We start from the raw sequence: 23403 nt of genomic DNA on the forward strand, positions 1-23403 counted from the left end.
CGTCAAGTCTGACGTTTTTGATTAAAAAAATCATTTTTTTTTTGATTTTTTAATCACAGAAACGTCAAGTCTGACGTTTTTGATTAAAAAAATCATTTTTTTTTTATTTTTTAATCACAAAAATGTCAAGTCTGACATTTTTGATTAAAAAAATCATTTTTTTTTGATTTTTTAATCACAGAAACGTCAAGTCTGACGTTTTTGATTAAAAAAATCATTTTTTTTGATTTTTTAATCACAAAAACGTCAAGTCTGACGTTTTTGATTAAAAAAATCATTTTTTTTTTGATTTTTTAATCACAGAAACGTCAAGTCTGACGTTTTTGATTAAAAAAATCATTTTTTTTTGATTTTTTAATCACAGAAACGTCAAGTCTGACGTTTTTGATTAAAAAAATCATTTTTTTTGATTTTTTAATCACAGAAACGTCAAGTCTGACGTTTTTGATTAAAAAAATCATTTTTTTTATTTTTTAATCACAGAAACGTCAAGTCTGACGTTTTTGATTAAAAAAATCATTTTTTTTTGATTTTTTAATCACAGAAACGTCAAGTCTGACGTTTTTGATTAAAAAAATCATTTTTTTTGATTTTTTAATCACAGAAACGTCAAGTTGATTAAAAAAATCAATTATTTTGACGTTTTTGATTAAAAAAAATCAATTATTTTTGATTTTTCAATCACAAAAACGTCAAGTCTGACGTTTTGATTAAAAAAAAATCAATTTTTTTTTTTATTTTTCAATCACAAAAACGTCAAATTTTTGACGTTTTTGATTAAAAAAAAAAATTTTTTTTTTTACATTTTAATAAAAAATGATCAACATACTATTTCATGATCTGTCAAGTTAACATTCTTTTTGAGCAGCACAGTTAAACTCAGCGCAAAAAGTTTCCATAGTGAATGTTCACTTTCTCTGTACATGTACATGTACTGTACATGTTCATGTTCATGTTCATGTTCATGTTCATGTACATGTACAAGTACATAATAATATAAAGATTAACTGGAGACTTTTTTACCAAAAAGGCAATTTTTTTCGTATCCACGGCAACTGTGCATGTGGTGATTTTTAAAAATGGAATGGGAAAATTTTGGCGAAAATCTGGTCAAAATGGGATGATCGACTAAAATTTTTTCCCCTTAAAGATAAAAATTACCAGAAAATCTTATCTTTGGGTTAATTTAGCTAATTTAAACTTATTTTTAACAAAATATTATGCTTTTAGTTGAGAATAATTTCGCTTGATATACATTTTACGTTATGATATTTTACACACGTGATAGTATGATAGTATCGTTATCCAATCATTTCCGGAATAGTTTTTATAATTTTGCTTTATTAATTAAAGGACGATGTCAATAAATAAAATACTGTAAATTAGCGTTAAATATTTATTTCCTTACCTCAGTTAAAGAATACTTTATGAATTAAATAATTTTTTTGTACATAACAATATCAGTATCACGTGTGCCATCTGACTAAGCTGCTTAATCAATATTAAATCCTGCAATTTTATTTAAAATTTTTAATTTGAGAATTTTGAATCCATTTCATTACTTTTTTTTCTTGAATACATAGAAAGAAAGTACTAGTTTTGATATATACTCAATGAGCCTAACTAAATACTTACTATTTTTCACATAGATAGTGGCTATTATTTATTATACTTGTAGAAACATCTATATTAATGCTAGCTGTTAATATTTTATAATTTTAATATCAAAATTAATAAATGATATTCTTTTTATTACTTTTCTTATATTGAATTGATTTGTAATTTCAAAAATAACATTTATTTCAACCCATTTTTGTATCAGATTTTATCCTTATCGTACTCCAAATCCAATAAATCGTGGTTTCAATAAAATCAAAACTTAAGTTTATAAACAAGATAGGTGTGAGCATAAAAATAACATTATACCAGGAATTTCATTCATATAAGTATACGTAAGTATCAAATGATTTGAAGAGTAAATTAAAATCATTCTGGATGAATTAATTAAATTGGTACATATCCATAATCACGCTAAGAGATTATTGGCATAATTTCATTATATTTTAATGACGTCATAATTCTTTTTAATCAAGATATTGAAATAAAGTCTTTCAAAAAAGAATCAAGCGTTGATTTATTAATTCTCTAAATAATTTATGACTTGGAAAATGGTAAATTAAAAATAATTTAATTTAGCCTTAAAAAGTTTATGTTTCGGTACATTTCTTCTTTCTCACCAATATAAAGAACTCAATGAATAAAATAATTAAAATGTTCTTATCAGGTTAGTATTTCTATATTAATACCAAATTATTATTTAAATTAAACCTAACTTTCAATTATCTTGAGTTTAATTTGTTAAAGAAAGTGGATGAGCAAAGGTATAATATTAAAATATTGCTTCCAATTTGCTTTACTCGCATATTTAATTATAGAAAAATATACATGGTTCAATTGGTTCATCATTTACTTTAGGAGTCTAAATAATCAAAGCCCATGACTGAATCAAAATCATGCCAGTTCAGTATTAATCGGTTATGGTATGATCTCAAAAATCGGGTTTAAACTGGTTATATGGTAATTGTGATCTCAAAAATTTGAAAGCTTTAATAACTGGTTTATTTTAATATGATTATACCCCATTTATTTATTTTGTATACATGAAGTCATAATTGTACTCAAATTAAAGAAAATATCATAAAATTATTGATTATTGTTCGAATTGCCAAATGCCAATGAAGTTATCTATTCTTCATATGCAAATGTGCTATAAATATTTTATCTTGTGAAAATTGTGAAATTAATCTATATAAATTTTTTTCGTGACAAATACAAATTAAATAAGCTCAATTATGTTCAACAATTCATCATTTAAATTATCAACTTTAATATATTTTCCTATTTTAGTTAAAAGAAAAATATTATAAAATTGTTGAAGTGAAATATTATAGACACTATTTATTTTGTGCGTAAATAAAATATTTTACTTACTATTTTTTTGATTTTCATTCGTTTCGTTCTTTAATTCTTCAAAATTACGCTTTCTTGAAGAATTTACAGGTACAATTAAACTTTGAGTGGCGGAATTTGTATTTTGTATGGATAATCTAAAAAATATACGATATAATTATTTATTTTATATTATTAACAAGTTATATGTATTTATATATTAATTAATTACCTTTGAATATTATCTATATCAAATTCATATTCTTGTGTAATATATTCTAAAAAATTAATAAAAGTTATCTATGTTAAATATAAATTTAAAGAAGCAAATTCAATTATTATCATCTGACCGTCTAATTAACGTTTCAAGTTTTTTCGTTGGTGGTAAATTATAATACACTATAACATACCTTGTTTCATATGCAATGAAACCATTGAACCTATAGTTGAAGCTTTAGAAATCAAATCACTTAATGCTCTACTTGTATAAATTGCTTTTGGATGAGGCTTTTCACTAAATTCTGGTCCAAGTTTCTTTAATTGTATTAATTCCAATCTTTTTTTTTCAGCTTGTTCAAATTGATACCAAATCGCAGTATAAAGAGTGTTGTAGATTTCATTAATAATTGGTCTTTTTGAAGGATTGGAATCCCAACATTTTTTCATTAAATCGGCATAACATTCAGGAGTATCTTCTGTAATTTTAGGTCGTTCTCCATCAAGAATTTTAAAGATGAGATTATGATCATGTTCAACATTAGCAAAAGGTTTACAACCTGTTGTGAGTTCCCACATAATCATACCAAAACTATATACATCAGATTCTTTTGAAAATGCAGCACCTTTAAATATTTCTGGTGCAATATAAGGTATTACTCCATATATTTCATTATTTGATAATGTATTATTTGCAGGTTGCGATAATCCTAAGTCTCCAACTTTCCAATATGTAGACAATAACATATTTCCACTATGAAAATCTCGATGTATAAAATTCTTATAATGAATACTATAGAGTCTAAATACAAAATTTAGTAGTTAATAAATTTACTATAAATATAGGTAATAATTATAAATATACAATAAATACCCAAATGATATTCTTTGTAAAATAAGCAATTTATTGTTCCATGTAATATTTATAAAGTTCTTTTGCAAATAATTATGCAAATTTCCACCTTTTGCATAATTCAATATTATCATATATTCTTTTGTTATAGGATCTTGTGTAATGCCATAATAGCCAATAACACCAAAATTGTCATCATTACATTGATAAAGTGATCTTAACTAAAGTATAAATAAATCAATTATATATATATATGTGTGTGTATTAAAAACACATTGCAAGTATATAAAATGTAAATATTACCTCATTTAAAAAGTATTTACTGATATTTTGTGAATCATGTAATTTTTTTACAGCAACATCAGTTCCTTCCCAAGTCGCTTTATAAATAATACTGAATCCTCCTTCCGCCATTTTCTTTAAATTCGTAATGTGAGAATATGGAATCCACTCTATTTTTCTGGCTGGTGAACGAAGTTTATCGCTAATATACAAATACACTGTAGTTGGATTGTAAGTTGTCATGTTGTACATATAATTAGCAATCGAATGAAAATTATGATTTTGGATTCTTGTAGAAACAAGAAATTCTTCTATAATGTAATTTCCACTTCTAATATTTGTAATATCAATTTTAATGAATAAAATTCTTTTGCATTTCTTACATTGAGATTGATCAACAATTCCAAAAATAATATTTGTTGTTAAACAATACCTACATCCAGTATAAATTATATGGCAATGTAAACACCATTTTTGACAATAAGATTTTGACTCTTGGTGTATATATTTTAGTTCTTTATAACAAACTATACAATGGTTATAACTATCCCACCATGGTAAATATAGAATCGGAATGGACTTTTTATTCAAAGTTGATTTTACCCATCCGGAAGAAATCTGATAATCTGGTAGCTGACTCTCGTAATAACACCGTTTACAGCATATATAATTAGTGTGCCGACAATTTGTATTTCTTGCTACTACTTGTGTAAAGTATAAAATCTCAGAGCAATATTCACACCATTCTTGAATATTTGTTGTATAAAAATCATTTCTAGTTGCTTTATGTTTAATACACTGAGAATTATTTGTACTTATAAGTACGTCCAAGTATGTATTATTGCCTGTTATATATTGAATATGCCAAAATAAACAAACTTTGCAATATTTTTGGTCATACTTAAGTGACTTGGAGTATTCAGTTCCACAACAATTACATTTATCCTCATTATTTTTAAATGGAATAAATAAAACAGGTACAGGACTAGATTTTAAATTTGGCGTAGGATCAAATGGATCATTATCTGTGTTCATAATGTTGTATTTCAAGAAAATAGTTTACAAAAGTTAAATGTAAAAGTTATAAAGCAATATTATATATTTTATGGGGATACAATAACAAAGTGAAATTCTACGGAACTTTCTTTAAAGAATCAATAATATTCTATATAGAAATTCTATAATTATGCATGTTGAAAATCATGCAGAAATTTCGTAGTTTAATTCTCCGTCAATGAAGTAAACCTGTACTACCAATCTGAAATTTGTGTGTTTATTGACGATCAATTTGACCCAGAAATTAAAAATTTGTTTAAATAAATTTTTATTTTAATTTTTAATTTTTTTTTTTTTTTGTCGAACTCAAAAAATTCTTATGATAATCAAGTAACGATAAAAAAACTTTCTTAATAAACTAAAACGTGTTATTTCATCAACTTTGATTATCTGCTTTGGGAAGTAAACCCTGCTGTTGCAAGTAATTTACTGACCATGATACAAGTTGAGTTGATAATTTTTACATCCTAATAAGGTAATAATCATTTCGACATTTTGATTTTCTACTAAATTATTATTAAGTTCTTAAGTCATAAATAAGAAAAAAAAGTCTTAATAAAATTTTACAGAAATTGTTAATAAATATCAGATATAATTTATAAAAACAAATACATTTATTATGATATTAATGTATCTGAATGCATATTATTAACCGTCCTCCAATTTTTATATAAATTTTTATTTCATTTTCAAGTTACGATATTGAGGCAAACTACCAGAATCTCATTTAAATGTAAATAAACAGACAATAAAGAATTCATTTAAATTTATTTATTTTCTTTTATCAGTTATTATACCATTGTTAAATTTCAAGGATTATCAATTGTCCGAAGCGAAGCGAAGGACAATATACAGTATGTTTACGCACTATGAAAAAAAAAAGATCACGTGAATTCTCTGTCCGCCACGTGATCGTCACCCAATGAAATCGCAAATTTTAGTTTTTCGCTCCGGACTTACAACGGTCAGTTCTCGTTTCCTTGTCTTGTTTAATAATCACAAATTTAATTTTGTTTATGTGAATTAAATTAAAATTAATAAGGAAAAAGAATTAATAAGAAATTATAGATTTAAATAAAACCTGTGATAATATCATACTGGTGATAATACTGCGTCAGAAATGTAAAAGAAAAATCATCAAACTTTTATAAATATAAAATCACCAAATATTTTACTCAAAATTATAATTGTATGAAAGAACTAAATTATAAATAAAAAAAACATGTTTCATTTTGTCTTACAAACACTTATTAATTGTTGTTTACTGTATTTATGGAGGAATACTTCTTAGAAAATTATAACCTTTCAGATAACATAAAAATCTTATTCTTTATTTAAAAAAAGAAAAATTGGATAGAAAACGATTGTGAATTGATATCTCATACAAGCTTTGAATATAATTTGTTCTTGGTACTTCAATAATATATTGTACAATGAAATATATTTAAACATTAAGTTTTGCAAAAACTTTTGGTCTGTAGTCTGTACGACTGTACGTGTTTGAAAAAAATTTATTAAATGGTAACTCGCTCGCTCGAATGCTGATCCTTAAATAATAATATATTCCTTTTATAAGATTCCATAATTAGGAAGTATACCCTGTAAGAAAACTTATAATAAAATATGGGATAGTTTTTTGACCAATTAACAAATATATTACTATATTATAATAATAATTAATCTCAACCCATGCCTTTTCATAATTTCGATTTTTTCTCTGTACAACGCTTATATTAATAGGGACGTAAAGTAAAGTAAGTTTCGGAGTGATGATATCGATGATATCCAAAAGAAGCTAACTTCACCTGATCGATTACATCTCAGCCATGATGAATGAACAAGCCAACAAGGCTTATCAAACGTGAACCTTCTAGAATTAAATGATCTTTTTTACTTAAAAAGTACAAATTTGTTAAAAGGGATGAGTTTTGTAAAAAAAATTTATTTAATAATATTATTAGTTATTATAAACGACAGAAATTATTTGTTTTCGGTTTCAATAATAGATGTTTTTATTAAAAGGTATTTTAATAAACTACATTATAATGTCACGCACTTACTACCTACCGACCTAGAATAATTTATTTATTTTATTATGATTTATTATTTATTAATTTTTTATTAACTCACTAAAAATTACTTTGTTTGTTTTTGCTTACCGGGTATTCTTCAATTTCTGTAAAATTTTATTTAAACGTTTGTCAGCGACTGGTTTGATTGGTTTAAATCAAATCTACTGTCAAGATAATTATTTATAAAATAATCTAACCTTAATGACTTTTATGTTCATCCAATAATATCGTCAAAATGTAATATTTATACGTTAATTTATTGTATTCAGAGTAATATTCATACGTGTAAAATACATGGTAATGAGAATTACGTGTTGTTTTATTAATAAATTTATATTTACTTTTAACTTAAACATTTACGATATGTTCTTCAATTTCATGGCTTTTTCGATCTCTCTGTCTAATGGTCAAAATGTTTTATATTCCTAAACAAAATTTATCCTTTAATTCTGGTGGTTTATCAACTAATTTTGACAAATACAGGTAATGAATAGAATTTAAAATCGTGTAACACAAAGTTTCTAAACAATTGCTATTCGAAGTCACATTTCTAAATTCCTGATATCACAGAAGTTTCTATTCATAAGATTCTGTGTTAACATTGTTATTAACTTTAATATGCATTTCTTTTTTTTAAAAAAAGAAATAAAATAAAATAAATAGAATAAAAATGATAAAAAATTTATTTAGTAAAATCTTCAGTTGCATCTTGTTTCCTTGGATTTATTGGATTACTTCTGAAATCTTATTTTGACACTGAATTGGCCAAAACATTTATTAAAAACAATAATAGAAAACTTTTAATTTGTACCTTTAAATTTCGTTTATATCAAACTCATATTCTTTTGTAATATATTCTAAAGAAAAAGAATCAAGTAATTAATAAATTCCTTTACATATTGATTACAAAAAACAACTTAATACCTTTCTTGTTGATTGATTCTTCAATAAGTTTATTATCTAAGATGAGAATAATTATTAAATGTTAAAATGTTGTAATATTGTCCAAATTTATAGAAAAAATAATCAGTTTACATACTTGGTTTCGTATTAAACGTTATAATTGAAGGTGAACCAGTTAAAGAGCTTAATGATCTGCTTGTATAAATTGCTTTTGGATGAGGTTTTTCATTAAAAGTTGGTCCAAGCATTTTTGATTTTATTAATTCTAATCTTATTTCTTCAGCTTGATTAAAATATTTGGCATCCATTCCCATATTTGACCAAGAATTAAAAATGTCACAAACATCCGTTGCCAAAGGTCTCTTTTTAGGATCAGGATTCCAACATTTTTTCATTAAATTAGCAAAATCTTCTGGAGTGTCGTCAGTAATATTAGGACGTTTTCCATCAATAATTTTATAAATTAAATCAATATCATGTTCAACATTAGCAAAAGGTTTACAACCAGTTGTTAATTCCCACATAATCATGCCCATACAATAAATATCAGATGATTTAGAAAATTTGACGCCTTTAAATATTTCTGGTGCAATATAAGGTATCACTCCATATATACTGCTATCATGTGGAATGTCATTTGCAGGCTGTGATAATCCTAAATCTCCAATTAGATATTGATTTATTTTACATGAATCATTTTCAATTATTTCAATCAATATATTTCCACTATGAAAATCTCGATGTACGAAATCTTTTTCATGAATAGTTTGAAGTCTAAAATAAAAAATTGATTATTAATAAGATTTTATTTAAATAATTTCAAAATCATTATTAATTAAATTAAGTTATAAATACCCATCTGAAATTCGCCACAAAATGTGCAATTTTTTCTTCCATGTAATCTCTGCAAAATTCTCTTGTAAATAATTATGCAAATCCCCTCCATTTGCATATTTCATTATAAACATAAGTTCTTTTGTTATAGGATCTTTTGTGATACCATGACATTTAATAATACATTCAAATTTACTATCATAACATTGATAAAGTGATTTTAACTAAAATTTCATAGTTCAAATTAGTATATTTATATAAATATTTTTTTAAAAATAAATTTTGAAAATTAATTACCTCATTTAGAAAATATTTATTTGGTTCTTGAGAATTTAAAATTTTTTTTATAGCAACAACGTTTCCATTAATTAAAGCTTGATAAATAATACCAAATCCTCCTTCTGCTATTTTTTTTAAAATATTAATTTGTGAATATGAAACCCATTTTATTTTCGGTTTTGTAGAGTGATAATCAAACTTATTTCGAATAAAACTATATATATTTAACGGATTAGAATCTTTGTTGGTATTATTAATATAATTAGAAATTCCATAATATTTATCATTATTATCAACATTTGTAAAATATAAAAATTTGTCAATATTATAATTTCCACTGATTTCAATAATAAAAATTCTTTTACATTTACTACATTTAGATTGGTTTGTATATCCAAAAATAATATTTGTTGCCAAACAATATCTACATCCAGTATAAAATATAAAACAGTTTGAACACAATTTTTGACAATCACCTTCGAATCCAAGGAGTTTATTACAAACTATACATTGATTATAAGCATCCCACCATGGTAAATAAAGAATTGGAATGGTTTTTTCAATCAAAGTTGATTTAACACATTCAAAAGAAATTTTATAGCAATTTGAACATAGCTTATACTCAGAATCAATTGAAGTCTGTTCGTAAATTAATTTTCCACATAATTTGCAACTTTCAGTAATTTTTTCATAATAATAAATTATATTATTATTTGTAACTATTTTATCAAAGAACAAAATTGTAGTGCGAATTTCACCCCATTTTATGACTTGTGCACAAATATCTGGATTATGGTCATGTGTATTTATAATATCACATATATAGTGTACGTCTTTGATTGTATATTTGGTATTTTTAGTTATAAATTTAATATGCAAATTTAAACAATATCTACAATATTTTTGCTTTAATGAAGGAGTCACATAATATGTCATATTACAATAATGACATTTATCTTCATTGTTATTAAAAGGAATAAACATAATTGGTAAATTTGGTATCTGGTTTAAAGAATTTTCATTATTTCCTAGTAAACTTGTAATTTGATCATACGAACTCCAACGTATCAATGGTTTTAAGGGAATAAGATCAAGATTTTTGATAAACTTATATAATTCAAGTGGATTAGAATTTTTATCAGTATTATTCATATAATTGGAAATCTGTTTATAGATATCTGTATTGATTTCTAGATATTTTTTTTAAATCTTTATCATTTCGATTGTAATAAGTGATATTCTTTTGCATTTCTTACATTGAGATTCACCTGTAATTCCAAAAATAATATTCGTCGTCAAACAATGTCTACATCCAGTATAAATTATAATGCAGTATGAACACCATTTTTGACAATCAGTTTTAAATTCTAGCGTTCGATTGCAAACTATACAACTATTACTAACATCCCACCATGGTAAATAAAGAATTGAAATTGGTGAAGTTGATCCTATCCATCCAGAAAAAATTTTATAACAACAAGAACACGACTCAAAATAACTACCTAAAGGCATAGATTTAGATATTACTTGGTTAAAATATTTAACACACTTAATGCTAGTGTTTTCATACTCAATATGTGCATTCAAGTATATAACATTATTATTATCATTAAAATTATTTAATAAGCATGTATTGTATTCAATATTCCTAACGCTAGCATTATCATCTTCAAGATACTTTGATAAGCAATTTTTGCAAAATTTTTGACGTAAATAACTTGCCTCAGAGTATTTATTTCCACAAAAATTACATATCATCTCACTTTCATTAAATGGAATAAATAGAATTGGTACAGGACTAGATTTTAATTTTGGTGTTGGATTAAAAGAATTTTCATTAACTTTTAAATTATATTTACGGTAAAAACTAACAATATTTTCCAAAACTTTAGTTGCTTTACTGGTCATTTTTGTTATAATTCAAAAATATTTTTTTTAATAATGTTTATAATTTTTTAATTGATTCAAAGGACGATAGGAATTTGTCAGTAGGTTTGTTTACTCGAAATAGATACTCTATTATGAATCTTAAACTTGTTAAACCAGCGCCACCGGAATTCATATCCTTTTGGTAATATTTATGTTACGAATTATATCACATGATGATCCGAAAGTTCCCGAGTACCTAATCTGTATTTGAATCGTGTAACATTCTGTATAAGCACATAAATTAAAACTAGTTGTAACCTGTTACTTTGCACCAGGATTGGTCATATGATCAGCGTACTTTTTTTGAATTTGTTTAATGTCACATAATAAACTGGCCAATGAAAATACATGATGATCACTTACACTTCCGAAAGTTCCCGAGTACTTAATCTGTATTTGAATCGTGTAACATTCTGTATAAGCACATAAAATTAAATTAAAACTAGTTGTAACCTGTTACTTTGCACCAGGATTGGTCATATGATCAGCGTACTTTTTTGAATTTGTTTAATGTCACATAATAAACTGGCCAATGAAAATACATGATGATCACTTACACTTCCGAAAGTTCCCGAGTACTTAATCTGTATTTGAATCGTGTAACATTCTGTATAAGCACATAAAATTAAATTAAAACTAGTTGTAACCTGTTACTTTGCACCAGGATTGGTCATATGATCAGCGTACTTTTTTGAATTTTGTTTAATGTCACATAATAAACTAGCCAATGGAAGTAAGGTTGAACAATTTTAGAATTTATTTATACAGGTAATCTAAACGTTACAATTTTTTAATTATATGGATATAAACAAGTTCTAAAATTCCATATAATCTGAGCCTAAAGAGCTAAAATAACTATTCCTTTTTTTTTTTCTAAATTATTGAAAAAAAATCATTAAATTTGCCATAGCACTCCACCCAATATATCATTTACAAATCTCTGACTGATCCAGAAAATATTTAAATTTTTATTTTTAAATCATAAAATTGATTATTAAATAATTATCGCTAAAAAAGAAAAAAAAAAGGAAAAAAATCCTGTACTTGCCGATTTGCTACAACATGTTCATCCAGGTTACTTCGGTATCGTCCACAATCCCCTCACCAAACCAAAAAGATAAAAAAAAAAATATTAGTAATTAATTAATGCTAAGAAAATTAAAAAGCAAAAAAATTAAAACGGAAAAAGATTATACGACTATCTACCAGAATATATAGCATCTGGTATTATTTTTAAAACTTTTAAAATTTTCCTATCCCACAGTTTCAGCAAAAAAAAATAATAATAATTTTGTATATACTATTTGATTGGTTTGGTGGAAAATAACAACTTCGTTATAAGAACATAAAAGGATTATAGTTCCTAAGATAGTTACATTAACGGGGGCTGACAAAATTTTTTTGCATTAAGAATACTCAAATCTAAACTACTATAAGCAAAAATAATTGAAAATAAGGCTACAATAAGTTTAATCATGGAACTACTGTGAACCCAAAAAATTACAATTCATCTTTTTATTATCATTAAAAAAATATAAGCCCTTAAATACTAACATATAAAAGTTACGAGGAATGAACTTTTTTTATATAAATAATAATTTCTGTTCATACCATACTGCATAATATAATTCTGATAAGTAATATTTTATGTAATTCTTTCTAACGTATTTTATAACTATCCACTGTCATAAAGATCTTGCAAACAAACGTAAGAAATTAAACAACCATTTTTTGAACTTAATTCCGGTCAAAGTAGTCATAATTCTGGTCAAAATCGCCATAATGCGGGCCAGGTTTCTTATTTTCGGGGGATGTTTAATTTCGGAACGGTACGGTATATTTATATTTTAAGGGATTGTACAATAAAATTATTTTATGTTTAAGTCAGTTCTAGTTTCATTCAATAGGTTTGCATTTTTTTTTTCAACTACCATTTGATTATATAATACTGTAAAGATGGATCCGGTTGATATTCCAATTAGTACCAATGGTAGAAAGTAATGATATTTTAAACCTAATAAAGAAAGGAAATACTTTTTATTTTTAATTATAATATAAAAATGTTAAATTTTAGAATTATTTAATATATACCTTCAGAAAAAACATCTCTTATTCTTAATTTACTAGTTACTAAAAGAAAAAGATCGATATCAATACAAGTATTAATTATTATATGTTAAAACAAAAATATGAATAAAAAAAATAACTCAATAATAAGTTTCATTTATTAATATTATAACATACCAATAGGTTCATCAGATAACAATAAACTTTCTAATAAAGATTCTAAATATTCATATTTATCATCATCTGTTTTGCAATACTTACTAAGAATTAATTCCGCCTCATATTTTTGATTATAATTTTTAGTGAAATGAATATATAATTTCTTTATTTCATGTTTACTAAGTTTAAGTTTAATTATTTCTTTCATAAATATTTGCCGTTTTAATATAATTAATTAAATTTATAATTTTTTTTTGAAAAAAAAAGTTTATTTTTTTGAGCTAAATAAAATTTGATTACAGTAATTATGATATTTGATGAGTAATTCTAACTATTTGGTATTATCAGCATCATATGACTTTATGAATATATAGCTAGTTACCAGTTATGGATCATTGGGATTTTGCCAGATTTCAATAAAAAAGAGATAATGATGGGCCCGGAAAAATTATACTAAATATTTCCAGAGTATAGAAAGCTTATTACCAGCTTAGCTAGTTATGTATAAATATTATCCTGAAAATATTCAACAATATCCCGATGGTTCGTGATTTTGATGATCAAAAATCTTGAAAGAAAATGTCAATCAAATATTAGTTTAGTTTATTTTATATTTACATCCAACATTATATAATCACAATTAAATTTACAATAAAATCCATAATTTATTGCAAAGATATATAAAAATTCAATTGATAATATATAATATATAAAGAAAATTATTTAAATTACAAACTAAGAAACGCGTAAAATATTTACTACTCTAATCAAATAATTCAAAATAAAATTTCCAATATCGTTTGTTATTTTAAAATCCATCTAAAAAAAGAATAATTATAAATAATATAAATTAGAATTAAAATATTATTTTATACAATATTAAAGAAAAATATTAAGAAACTAACCATCGGGAATCTCAAAATCATCTTGATCTTCTGAATGAAGGTTTGGATTATTATGTATTTCGTCATCATCTATAAAAGGACAAACGTTTTTAATTTAAACATTGCGAATTTATAGCAAAAAATTTTACTTACCATTAACTGATCCTTTCATTTGTTGCATTGTTTCTTTTTTATGATCAATTGGAAAGTCTAAATTTTTAAATAAATAAATAAGTAAGATTATAATAAATATTGCTTAATAAAATTTGGAATAATAATACTTACCATTTTTTGAACTTATTTGTAACCTTTTAAATACTTTAGATAATCTTTTACTACCACCTAAAATCGAGATAAATTTATATCATTATTTCAAAAATTTGAATAATATAAATATATAAATAAATTACCTTTAAAAAGACTATTTATTTTTGATGTTTTATTAATCTTCTGATCGTTCGAATTATTAAAATCCTCAACTAAAAAATGAAAATTTGATTAATAAATATTTCATCAAATGAAAATCTCAATAAATACCTACTATTATCAGGAATATTAAAATCATATGTTTTACTATGAAATGCTATTTAAAAAATAAGAAAATAGGTTATAAATTATTATAATAGTTAATAAAATAACAATAAAAAAGCTAACCTTCTTGTTCTTCTATAATGAGCATAATCATTTAAATTAAAAAAAACAAAATTAGTAACGTCATCATATCTTAATCAATAAACAAAAAACAAAAAACTTAATAAATAATACCTTCTGTTACATTTTTTGGTTCGGGTAAATTTTCAAATTGATGAACTTTGCTTGTAAATAATCTGCTGCTTATGTAATTTGTGCTAGTTTTTATTTCAAAATTATTCACTGCTTTTGACTGGAAAAATTCATTTGGCATATTTTGATATGATAGATTAATTTCTCTTATTTTTTTCATAAGAGATTGTAAATCAAGTCTTTTTAATGGATCAGCATCCCAACATTGTACCATTAAACTTTTATATTCTAAAGGAATATCTGACATAATTTCTGGTCTCATTCCATTAATTATATCCATTGCAAGATTATAATCATCATGCTTATAATCAATAAATGGTGAATATCCGGATGAAATTTCCCACATAAGTATTGCAATACTATAAATATCAGATGCAAAAGTATATTCTTTTCCATTAATAACTTCTGGTGCTATGTAAGGAAGATTTCCATATATACTTTTTGATGATTTATCAGCAGGCCCACACAATCCAAGATCACTAATAATCCATCTATCACTAAATTGTGAATATAATATGTTTCCAGAGTGCAAGTCTCTATGAATTGCTTTTTCAAGATGAATAAAATGAAGCGCATTAATTATTTCAAAAGCAACTTTAATTTTTTCCTTCCATGTAAGTTGATTATAATTTTGTTGTAAATATTCTCTTAAATTTATATCCATTTTTCTCATTACAAGCATGTAATTTCTATTTGATATATCTTGTGTTAAACCAAAGCAAGTGACAATAATAGCATGTTTATTGCCTATAGTTAAATGTGATTTAGCCTAAATGATAACATGCCATTATTAATGCAAAAATCTTTAAATTTCATAAAAAAATTTAAAATATAGTCATATATACCTCTTCAAACCAACTTTGATTAGCATTTTCAACATTTTCTAATTTTTTAAGTATTACTGCAATAGTACCAAATCTTTCTAATTGCTGTTCATTAGAATTCCATTTTTCATAACTTCCACCAATCCAACCTGCTGTATAAATTTCCGAGAATCCACCTTTTGTTAGATATTTAATATTTTTTAGATTGTTATATGGAATCCATTCAACTACCATTTTTGGTATACGTGTTTCCAATTGACATTTCTGTATTAAATTATCAATATCATTATTTCCGGATGTCCAATTTTTAAAATTTGCTTTTAAATAATTTCGAACACAATATTCACAATATAATGTTGCTAAACATTCTTGATTACAATTTTCACAAATTCTTTTTGTTCCTGAATTAAAAAAAATTTTACTTCGGTCATAATTTTCAGTTATATAATTTATTGCTTCAGTTTTTTCATCATCTGTAAGAAGTTTATCAGCTAGAATAAATTGTTCTTGAAATTCATATCGTTTGTGCATGTCAGTGTGAATATTATAATCAGTTAACGAATACGCTCTATTAACTGTTGCATAAATTAATTCCCATCGAATAGTAGACATAATGCAATTTTTATAATAAAGGTTTAAAATGAAAACTTTTTTTATTTAACTATTAAAATAAAAACAAATATAAATTGGAAAATGAAATTTTTTTTTTAAAAAAGAAAAAAAATTTAATTTCAAAAATCCCGAAAAAAATAAATAGTGTAACATAATTTTGAATTTTAGTATGATCCGAATGTTATGTAACAGTTATACAAACAAGTTTAAAATAAACACGATAAACTATTTTTAGACATGCTTATCGCTATAATAAATATTTTTACATTTTTATAAATAAATATTGTAACTAAAAATACACATTATAGTTTAACCGAGAAATCTAAGTGTAAATCAATTTATTTAATTTGTTGAAAGAATTAAAAAGAATGAAAAATATTGATGATATTGTACTACTTTGTGATTAACAACAGTACATGCTGAATCTTTTTTTGTAAACAAAAAGACCTAGGTTTTATTTTAAAAATGATGAGGAATTATAATTAAATCATTTGTTAATATATTAATTAGTACGTAAGTAGTTACCAAAATGTCACTAGCGATTTGGTATCAAAATTGAATTAATCGAATCAGAATCAATTTTATTTAAAAAAATTGAAAATATTCTAAATAATATAATTAATATGTTTAAAATATGAATCATAATTAGTATTTACCCATTCAGAGGGGATATCGGGTTACATTTCAAATGATTTAACATTCTATAGACTTGAGTCATCATTTGATCAGCATAATAATGTCATCTTTTGTGTTATCCATATTTTTATTAATATGTCATACTTAGTCATAAAAGATATATATGTATATATACTGTATATAGCGCATGAGAATTCTCAAGTATTCTGGTAAAAATGGTGTTATTCATACCGAGTCATGAAAGATCAGTGTTTATGATTGATGATACAACATGAGTAAAATTTCATAGAAAATAGTGAACTGAAAAACTATAAAATCACCTTTTTCGCACTCAAAAAATCCACATTTTAATATACAAAAAAAGACCTTTAAGTCCTATAATCCATTACTCTTTCAACCAACTGCAAAAAACCAATACAATACAACTGACTGACGGCCTAGTGGGTTATTATTGTTTGAATTTTGTTTTCAACACAAAATTCAACTGCGGATCACGAAAAAACATAAGGATTTAAGGCAAGTATTTCCGTTGTATGGCTCTACTTGCTTTATGGGCGTGCGTCATTTTTAAGTGTTATGACATAGGGGTTTATGTGTTCATAGTACGTACCATATGCTACAGGCTAGTAGTCATCTGCTTTGTGCACAAAGTCGTAGCTACAATGATGCCATATAGGTGGTCCCACAAGCTGACTCATATGGGAGGGCAGGCCGTGGTGCCCGTGGAAGTGACACATATTTCTATGTCATGGGCATACTTGATTATTGATATATGCTAACATAATATTATATATTTTATCTTCAGTAATTAGGTAATTATTACAGCACTATTGATTTTTGAAATCATCGCTGAGAACATTTAATAGAGCGTTACTTTTCCTATCACAAATATGCCAATCCTTCCATAACCTTATGTTTAAACGCATTTTTGACTCCAAACTTATCATTATTGCTATTTTTACACTATCCGATAAAATGTTTTTTTTTCATAAATTTTAAATTTTCCATTCAATCAATTCAAGCATTTAAATATTATTATTATTCCATAATAACTGTTTTCGTCTTTTTGAATATTACATTCACCATTGTATATCTCGCATATAACTTTATAGTATTATATACTAAATTCAACATTATTTGTTTAATATATATATTTTTTAGTTACAAATACATGCTAAATCATGATAGACATACAGTAATTAATTTTCAATTTCATTTTAAAGAATGTTTTATTATTTTATTTATGAGAATATTTATAAATAAAAAAATAAATAAAAAAAAAACCATTTGTTCACAAATTTTATTAACTTCTTGGCAATTACAATCTATAAATATATAATAATATTGTTATCGTGTAAACAATTTCTTCAATTTTGTGTATTTTCTTGAAATATCCATTTAAAATTAACAACTTACAAATCAAAAATTACTGATAATAATCATTTAAGTGAATAAAAGATTTAAGATTCTACCTTCAAGGAGCTCAGTCTTGTGTTTTGGGCGAAACCGAAACTAAAATTTTGGCGAAACTTCTGAAACTTCCGTAACTTGGTAAAACATGTTTTATTTATTTTTTTGTAATACATGACTGGTTTAACAAACAAAATAATTATAAATCAAGAAAGTCTTGATAAGGATTCAGATGTGTATCAATTAATATTTGATGAATTTCTTCAGTGGATTTTCTATACCATAATAAGGCAATTCTTTTTTCGCATTTACATGGTAATAGGCTGAAAATTTATACATATTTTCAACTTTATTTAAGCTTAAACAGGTCCTTCTTTTACTATATATCCAACCAAGACCTCACCGACGATCAACAGGCAATTATTTGCTTGCATCCAGCTGCATGAGGTGTGAAGGAAAAAAGTTTAAGTGCTAGTTGAACTAGGTAATCCTCAACTTTAGGAAATTTATCCTTAAGAAAACCATCAAGTATATGGAGTTTCAGTATCATTCATTTCAATATCAAAAGGTTTTCCTCATGTACGATATCGTTTCATTTGATGCATTAATTCTTTACGTTTCTTCCATTTTCATAAAATTTTATTTGCTATCATTAATAAATCCCTAAAAAGCCCTCATACCCAGCAAATTTCTAAAGTATTTATTTAATTATTTGGTATAATAAATTTAATTTAGTAAATAATTTTACAATAATAACAATATTATTTTTTTTTAAAAAAAAATAAGGCATATGATTTACACGTTACAATCATTACATTTAGTAATTATTTTTATATATTATTATAACCATTAGAAATACATAATTCAAAATAATATAATTATATACAGTAATTTACTATTAAACATTAATAAATTGTAATTTTAAATAAATTCTAATTTTTTTTTTAAAAAAAAATAACCATAGTGTTCGTTTTAATTATTAATTATTATTATAGGAATTACAGATAAATATGATCCAAACTTACTAGTATAATACTGATGTAAAAAAAGCATAATAAATATATCAGATCAGCAAATTCAGCGTGACGACAATTAAAAATTGAAATACACTGCTGGCGAAAAACTCAATAATCATTATTAGGTAATTTTTTAATTGCAGCTCCAAGTTTTGTAAGTCCAAGAAAAATCAGCAAGGGTGCAAGACTGAGATTCTAACACTGAAATTGATTGTTTAATAGGACGTAAGGTAAATGCTAACGAATATACATCATCAAAAAATGCACGCGATCGTAAAACTGATAATACTGCTGTTGAAAGGTTTTCTGGTTTTCACATTTTAACTATAGAAGCAAAAAATGAAATTATTAGTTGAATTAGTAATTAAATGACTGATTCAAAATCTTACATTTTCTAATAGTGCTTTATGGTGCATAATTGAATCAACACAGTCAAAATCAATTACCAAATACTGTAGTATGTGAAATATATAGCATCTTAGGTTAAATTTATTATAGGGATTAAATTCAAGCAACAAATATTACTATACATTACTATACTCATAAAAAAATTCAAATATAAAATGCTAGGAAAATAAAATATACTGTAAATTTGATACAAATTTACATATTATATTCATGAATAATTGATTTAGACAAATTAAGAAGTCTCTCAGACTTTTCCTTTGATTTTTTCTTATGATTTTCCTTTTCTTCTAATGTTAATTCTTCAGCTATTCTATTGCTGGCACTGTAAAATGATAAACAAATAATATTTCCCACATTATCTGTTCTAACTTTAATATCTTCTATCTCAGTTTTCAAAAATCTTGAAGGTAAGGTAGAATAGACGAGACTGACAATCAAAATGTCAGAATCTTCAAAATAAATTGGTTTTGGTGGGTCTTCATTAAATATCTCATCCAAATCAAATGTATTACGAGATAATAGCTTAGATACTTCTTGCACATGGAACGCCACTATTTTATCATTAATATCATAAGAAATAAGGAAATCAACCGTAACATCCACACAATAGTCTTCAACACTAGAATCACTGTCCACAAAATAGACTGACAAAATTGTCTGTCTTCGAAATATTTGAAAATTACATTTCTGAAAACTTTAATAGGCCTTAAATCATGAAATAGATTATTTTGTATTGAATCTTACGTAATGGTTAAAATACATTTGTTACAAAGTTCAAAATAACAAACATACCATGCTTTTTCTGTGAGCTAAAGTAATGCAATTAGGCACAAAATAAATAAACAAAAAAAAAGTGAAAAGAAGGAAATCTACAAGACTTACATCATCTAATTTAATTTGTTCAAGAATTTGATGAGAACTATCCATATCCAATTGCGTATGCATCTTTAGTACACGTTTTTATCCAAGTACCTTTGTAGAGAATCCTTGTGATAGGTTATAATTAGCCGGGGAACAACTGTTTGCAATATAACTCTATACGGACAACTTTATTATTACCTATCGCTTGTTGGGCAACTGCTTTATTAATTGTTAACATGGCGTTGGGTTGAAGGACACCTATTGATATAAGAAAGCTGCACATTTTGATAAAAGGTATATAGAGTAGTTGGGTATGTTAGTATACTATTTGTTAGAATGAATTGCTACCGCACTTATTCCATCACCACCATTATACTCACGCTTGTAGTTTTGTGGACTATAATCAATCACACCCACAATATACACCATACAAATTACTGAAATATTAGATATTTGTCTTACGTTAAAAAATTTCTTGGGGCAATATATTGGTCAAAAAAAATTTTTACCGCCTAATAAAATATTCGAGAGATTATTCTAATTTATTCTAATGAATAAAAATGAACAATAATAATGTCATCAGTAACTCTACCTAACGCAGTATCTGACTCCTTATGATATCATTTAGTCGTATTATTTTAAATTTTCTGATATCATTTGCTGATAACAAGCCACCAATCAAGAGTATAAAAGGACTAATTATGTTTAATTTAAACGTTGCAAAATTAAAAAATTTATAGCAGAAATTTCACTTACCATTAACTGACTCTTTCATTTGTTGTATTGTTTCTTTTTCATGATCATTTTGAATGTCTTTATTTTAAATAAAAAAAATTAATGCTTGCTTAATAAACAATTAAATTTTAGAATCATATTACTTACCATTCTTCGAACTTATCTTTAACGTTTCAAATACCTTAGAAGAGCTTTTATTACTGGCTAAAATTGACATATAATAGTACTATATTATTATTATTTAAAGATAATTAAATATACATATAAATAAATTACCTTTAAAAATACTACTTATTTTTGATATTTTATTGATTTTCTGATCGTTAAAATCATCAACTAAAAAATCATATACTTTACTATAAAGCGCTATTTTTTTTAAGAAAAAATCATAATAAATAATAAATTGACAGTAAAAAAAGGTTAACAATTATTTAAATTAAAAACAAATTAGTAATTATGAAAAAAATTATTAATATATTAAGTAATACCTTTCGTTGCAATTTTTTGCTAAATTTTAAAAAGTTAAAAAAAAAATAATTATTTTTGACAATGACTTGAGTTACTAAACTCTAAACAGTGTAACTATATGATCTAAATGTCATGTGGCAATTACACAACCAATTATAAACAACGTAACAAATAAATATTTTTACATTTCTAGAAATAAATAACAAAAATAAGGTACATACTCGTGTACACGTGACCTCGTAACTGCGGCACTATCGTGTCTTGCAAATATGACCAGCTGAGTTCCATAGCAACTATTAATTGTTTGATGTAAAAGAATCAAATAATCGTTATGGTTACTTTGAATTATTTTAATTTGATAATTATACAGTATATATATGAATGCAAAAAAATAAACTCTTGAAAAATTATGAGAAAATGAACATTCTTAGGTCCTTAAATTTTAATTTATTCTATTCTAAACACTATAAAAAAATTCTAGTTTCAGAACACGCAAATCATTGCGAACCATTCAAATGATTTTTCCCATATATTAATTTATTTGTGGCTGAAAATGGCAGAAGTTCGTGAAAATTTACACCGCTTTATCACAATATATAATATTTCGTTATTGTTATAATGAAATATTAATAGATTAATATTTGGGCCAATTAGACCATTTTATCTAATAATAGAAATAAAGTTAGTGTATAATATGATAAAACGTTATGAATTTAACTGATATAAAATTATTAAATAATAATTATAGACTAAAAAATTTTAATTGATGCGAATATACGATGCAAAATAAAAATTTATTAATAGAAAAATAATTAACTGATGCAAATAACTATAACTCATACTCTTTATATCGATGATATCAATACATAAAATTTATTTTGATACAATCATACATTATTTATTAGAAAAAGTTCCTTACATTATTATAGAAACAAGTCGAAATACTGTATAAATATTTAAGAGATTTTATTTTTTCTAATTTATAATAACTTGGTTTCAATTATTATTAATATCTTTATTTTTTTCTGAAATCTTCTTGTTTTTAATCTTTACATGATATTTCTTATCGTTTCTTTCTCGTTGACTTTTTTTCTTTGTTTCTTCTTTGTTTTTTCTTTGTTTTAATATTGATTTTAGATTTATTGATAAGATATAATATAAAAAAAA

At 24.6% G+C, this 23403-nt stretch overlaps 3 protein-coding genes across 3 annotated transcripts; all 3 read right to left on the reverse strand.

The window, feature by feature from the left end:
- Positions 1-2836: 2836 nt before the first annotated feature.
- OCT59_000919 (uncharacterized protein) lies at positions 2837-5335 on the reverse strand (the record flags this gene model as incomplete). Its single annotated transcript, XM_066139205.1, has 7 exons — positions 2837-2898; positions 2992-3107; positions 3182-3227; positions 3360-3967; positions 4040-4239; positions 4322-4518; positions 4684-5335. The coding sequence occupies 7 exons, from the start codon at positions 5333-5335 to the stop codon at positions 2837-2839; spliced, it is 1881 nt and encodes a 626-aa protein (XP_065988629.1).
- Positions 5336-14407: 9072 nt separating this feature from the next.
- OCT59_000920 (uncharacterized protein) lies at positions 14408-15162 on the reverse strand (the record flags this gene model as incomplete). The annotated part of the gene is made up of 6 exons (XM_066139206.1): positions 14408-14418; positions 14505-14573; positions 14637-14693; positions 14769-14825; positions 14894-14962; positions 15138-15162. 6 exons carry the CDS (start codon positions 15160-15162, stop codon positions 14408-14410), a joined length of 288 nt encoding a protein of 95 aa, XP_065988630.1.
- A 5205-nt stretch (positions 15163-20367) lies between these two features.
- Positions 20368-21117, reverse strand: OCT59_000921 (uncharacterized protein; the record flags this gene model as incomplete). The annotated part of the gene is made up of 2 exons (XM_066139207.1): positions 20368-20829; positions 20965-21117. The coding sequence occupies 2 exons, from the start codon at positions 21115-21117 to the stop codon at positions 20368-20370; spliced, it is 615 nt and encodes a 204-aa protein (XP_065988631.1).
- Positions 21118-23403: the final 2286 nt, after the last annotated feature.

This window comes from Rhizophagus irregularis, chromosome 1 (assembly GCF_026210795.1).
Source record: "Rhizophagus irregularis chromosome 1, complete sequence".
Lineage (NCBI taxonomy): Eukaryota > Fungi > Glomeromycota > Glomeromycetes > Glomerales > Glomeraceae > Rhizophagus > Rhizophagus irregularis.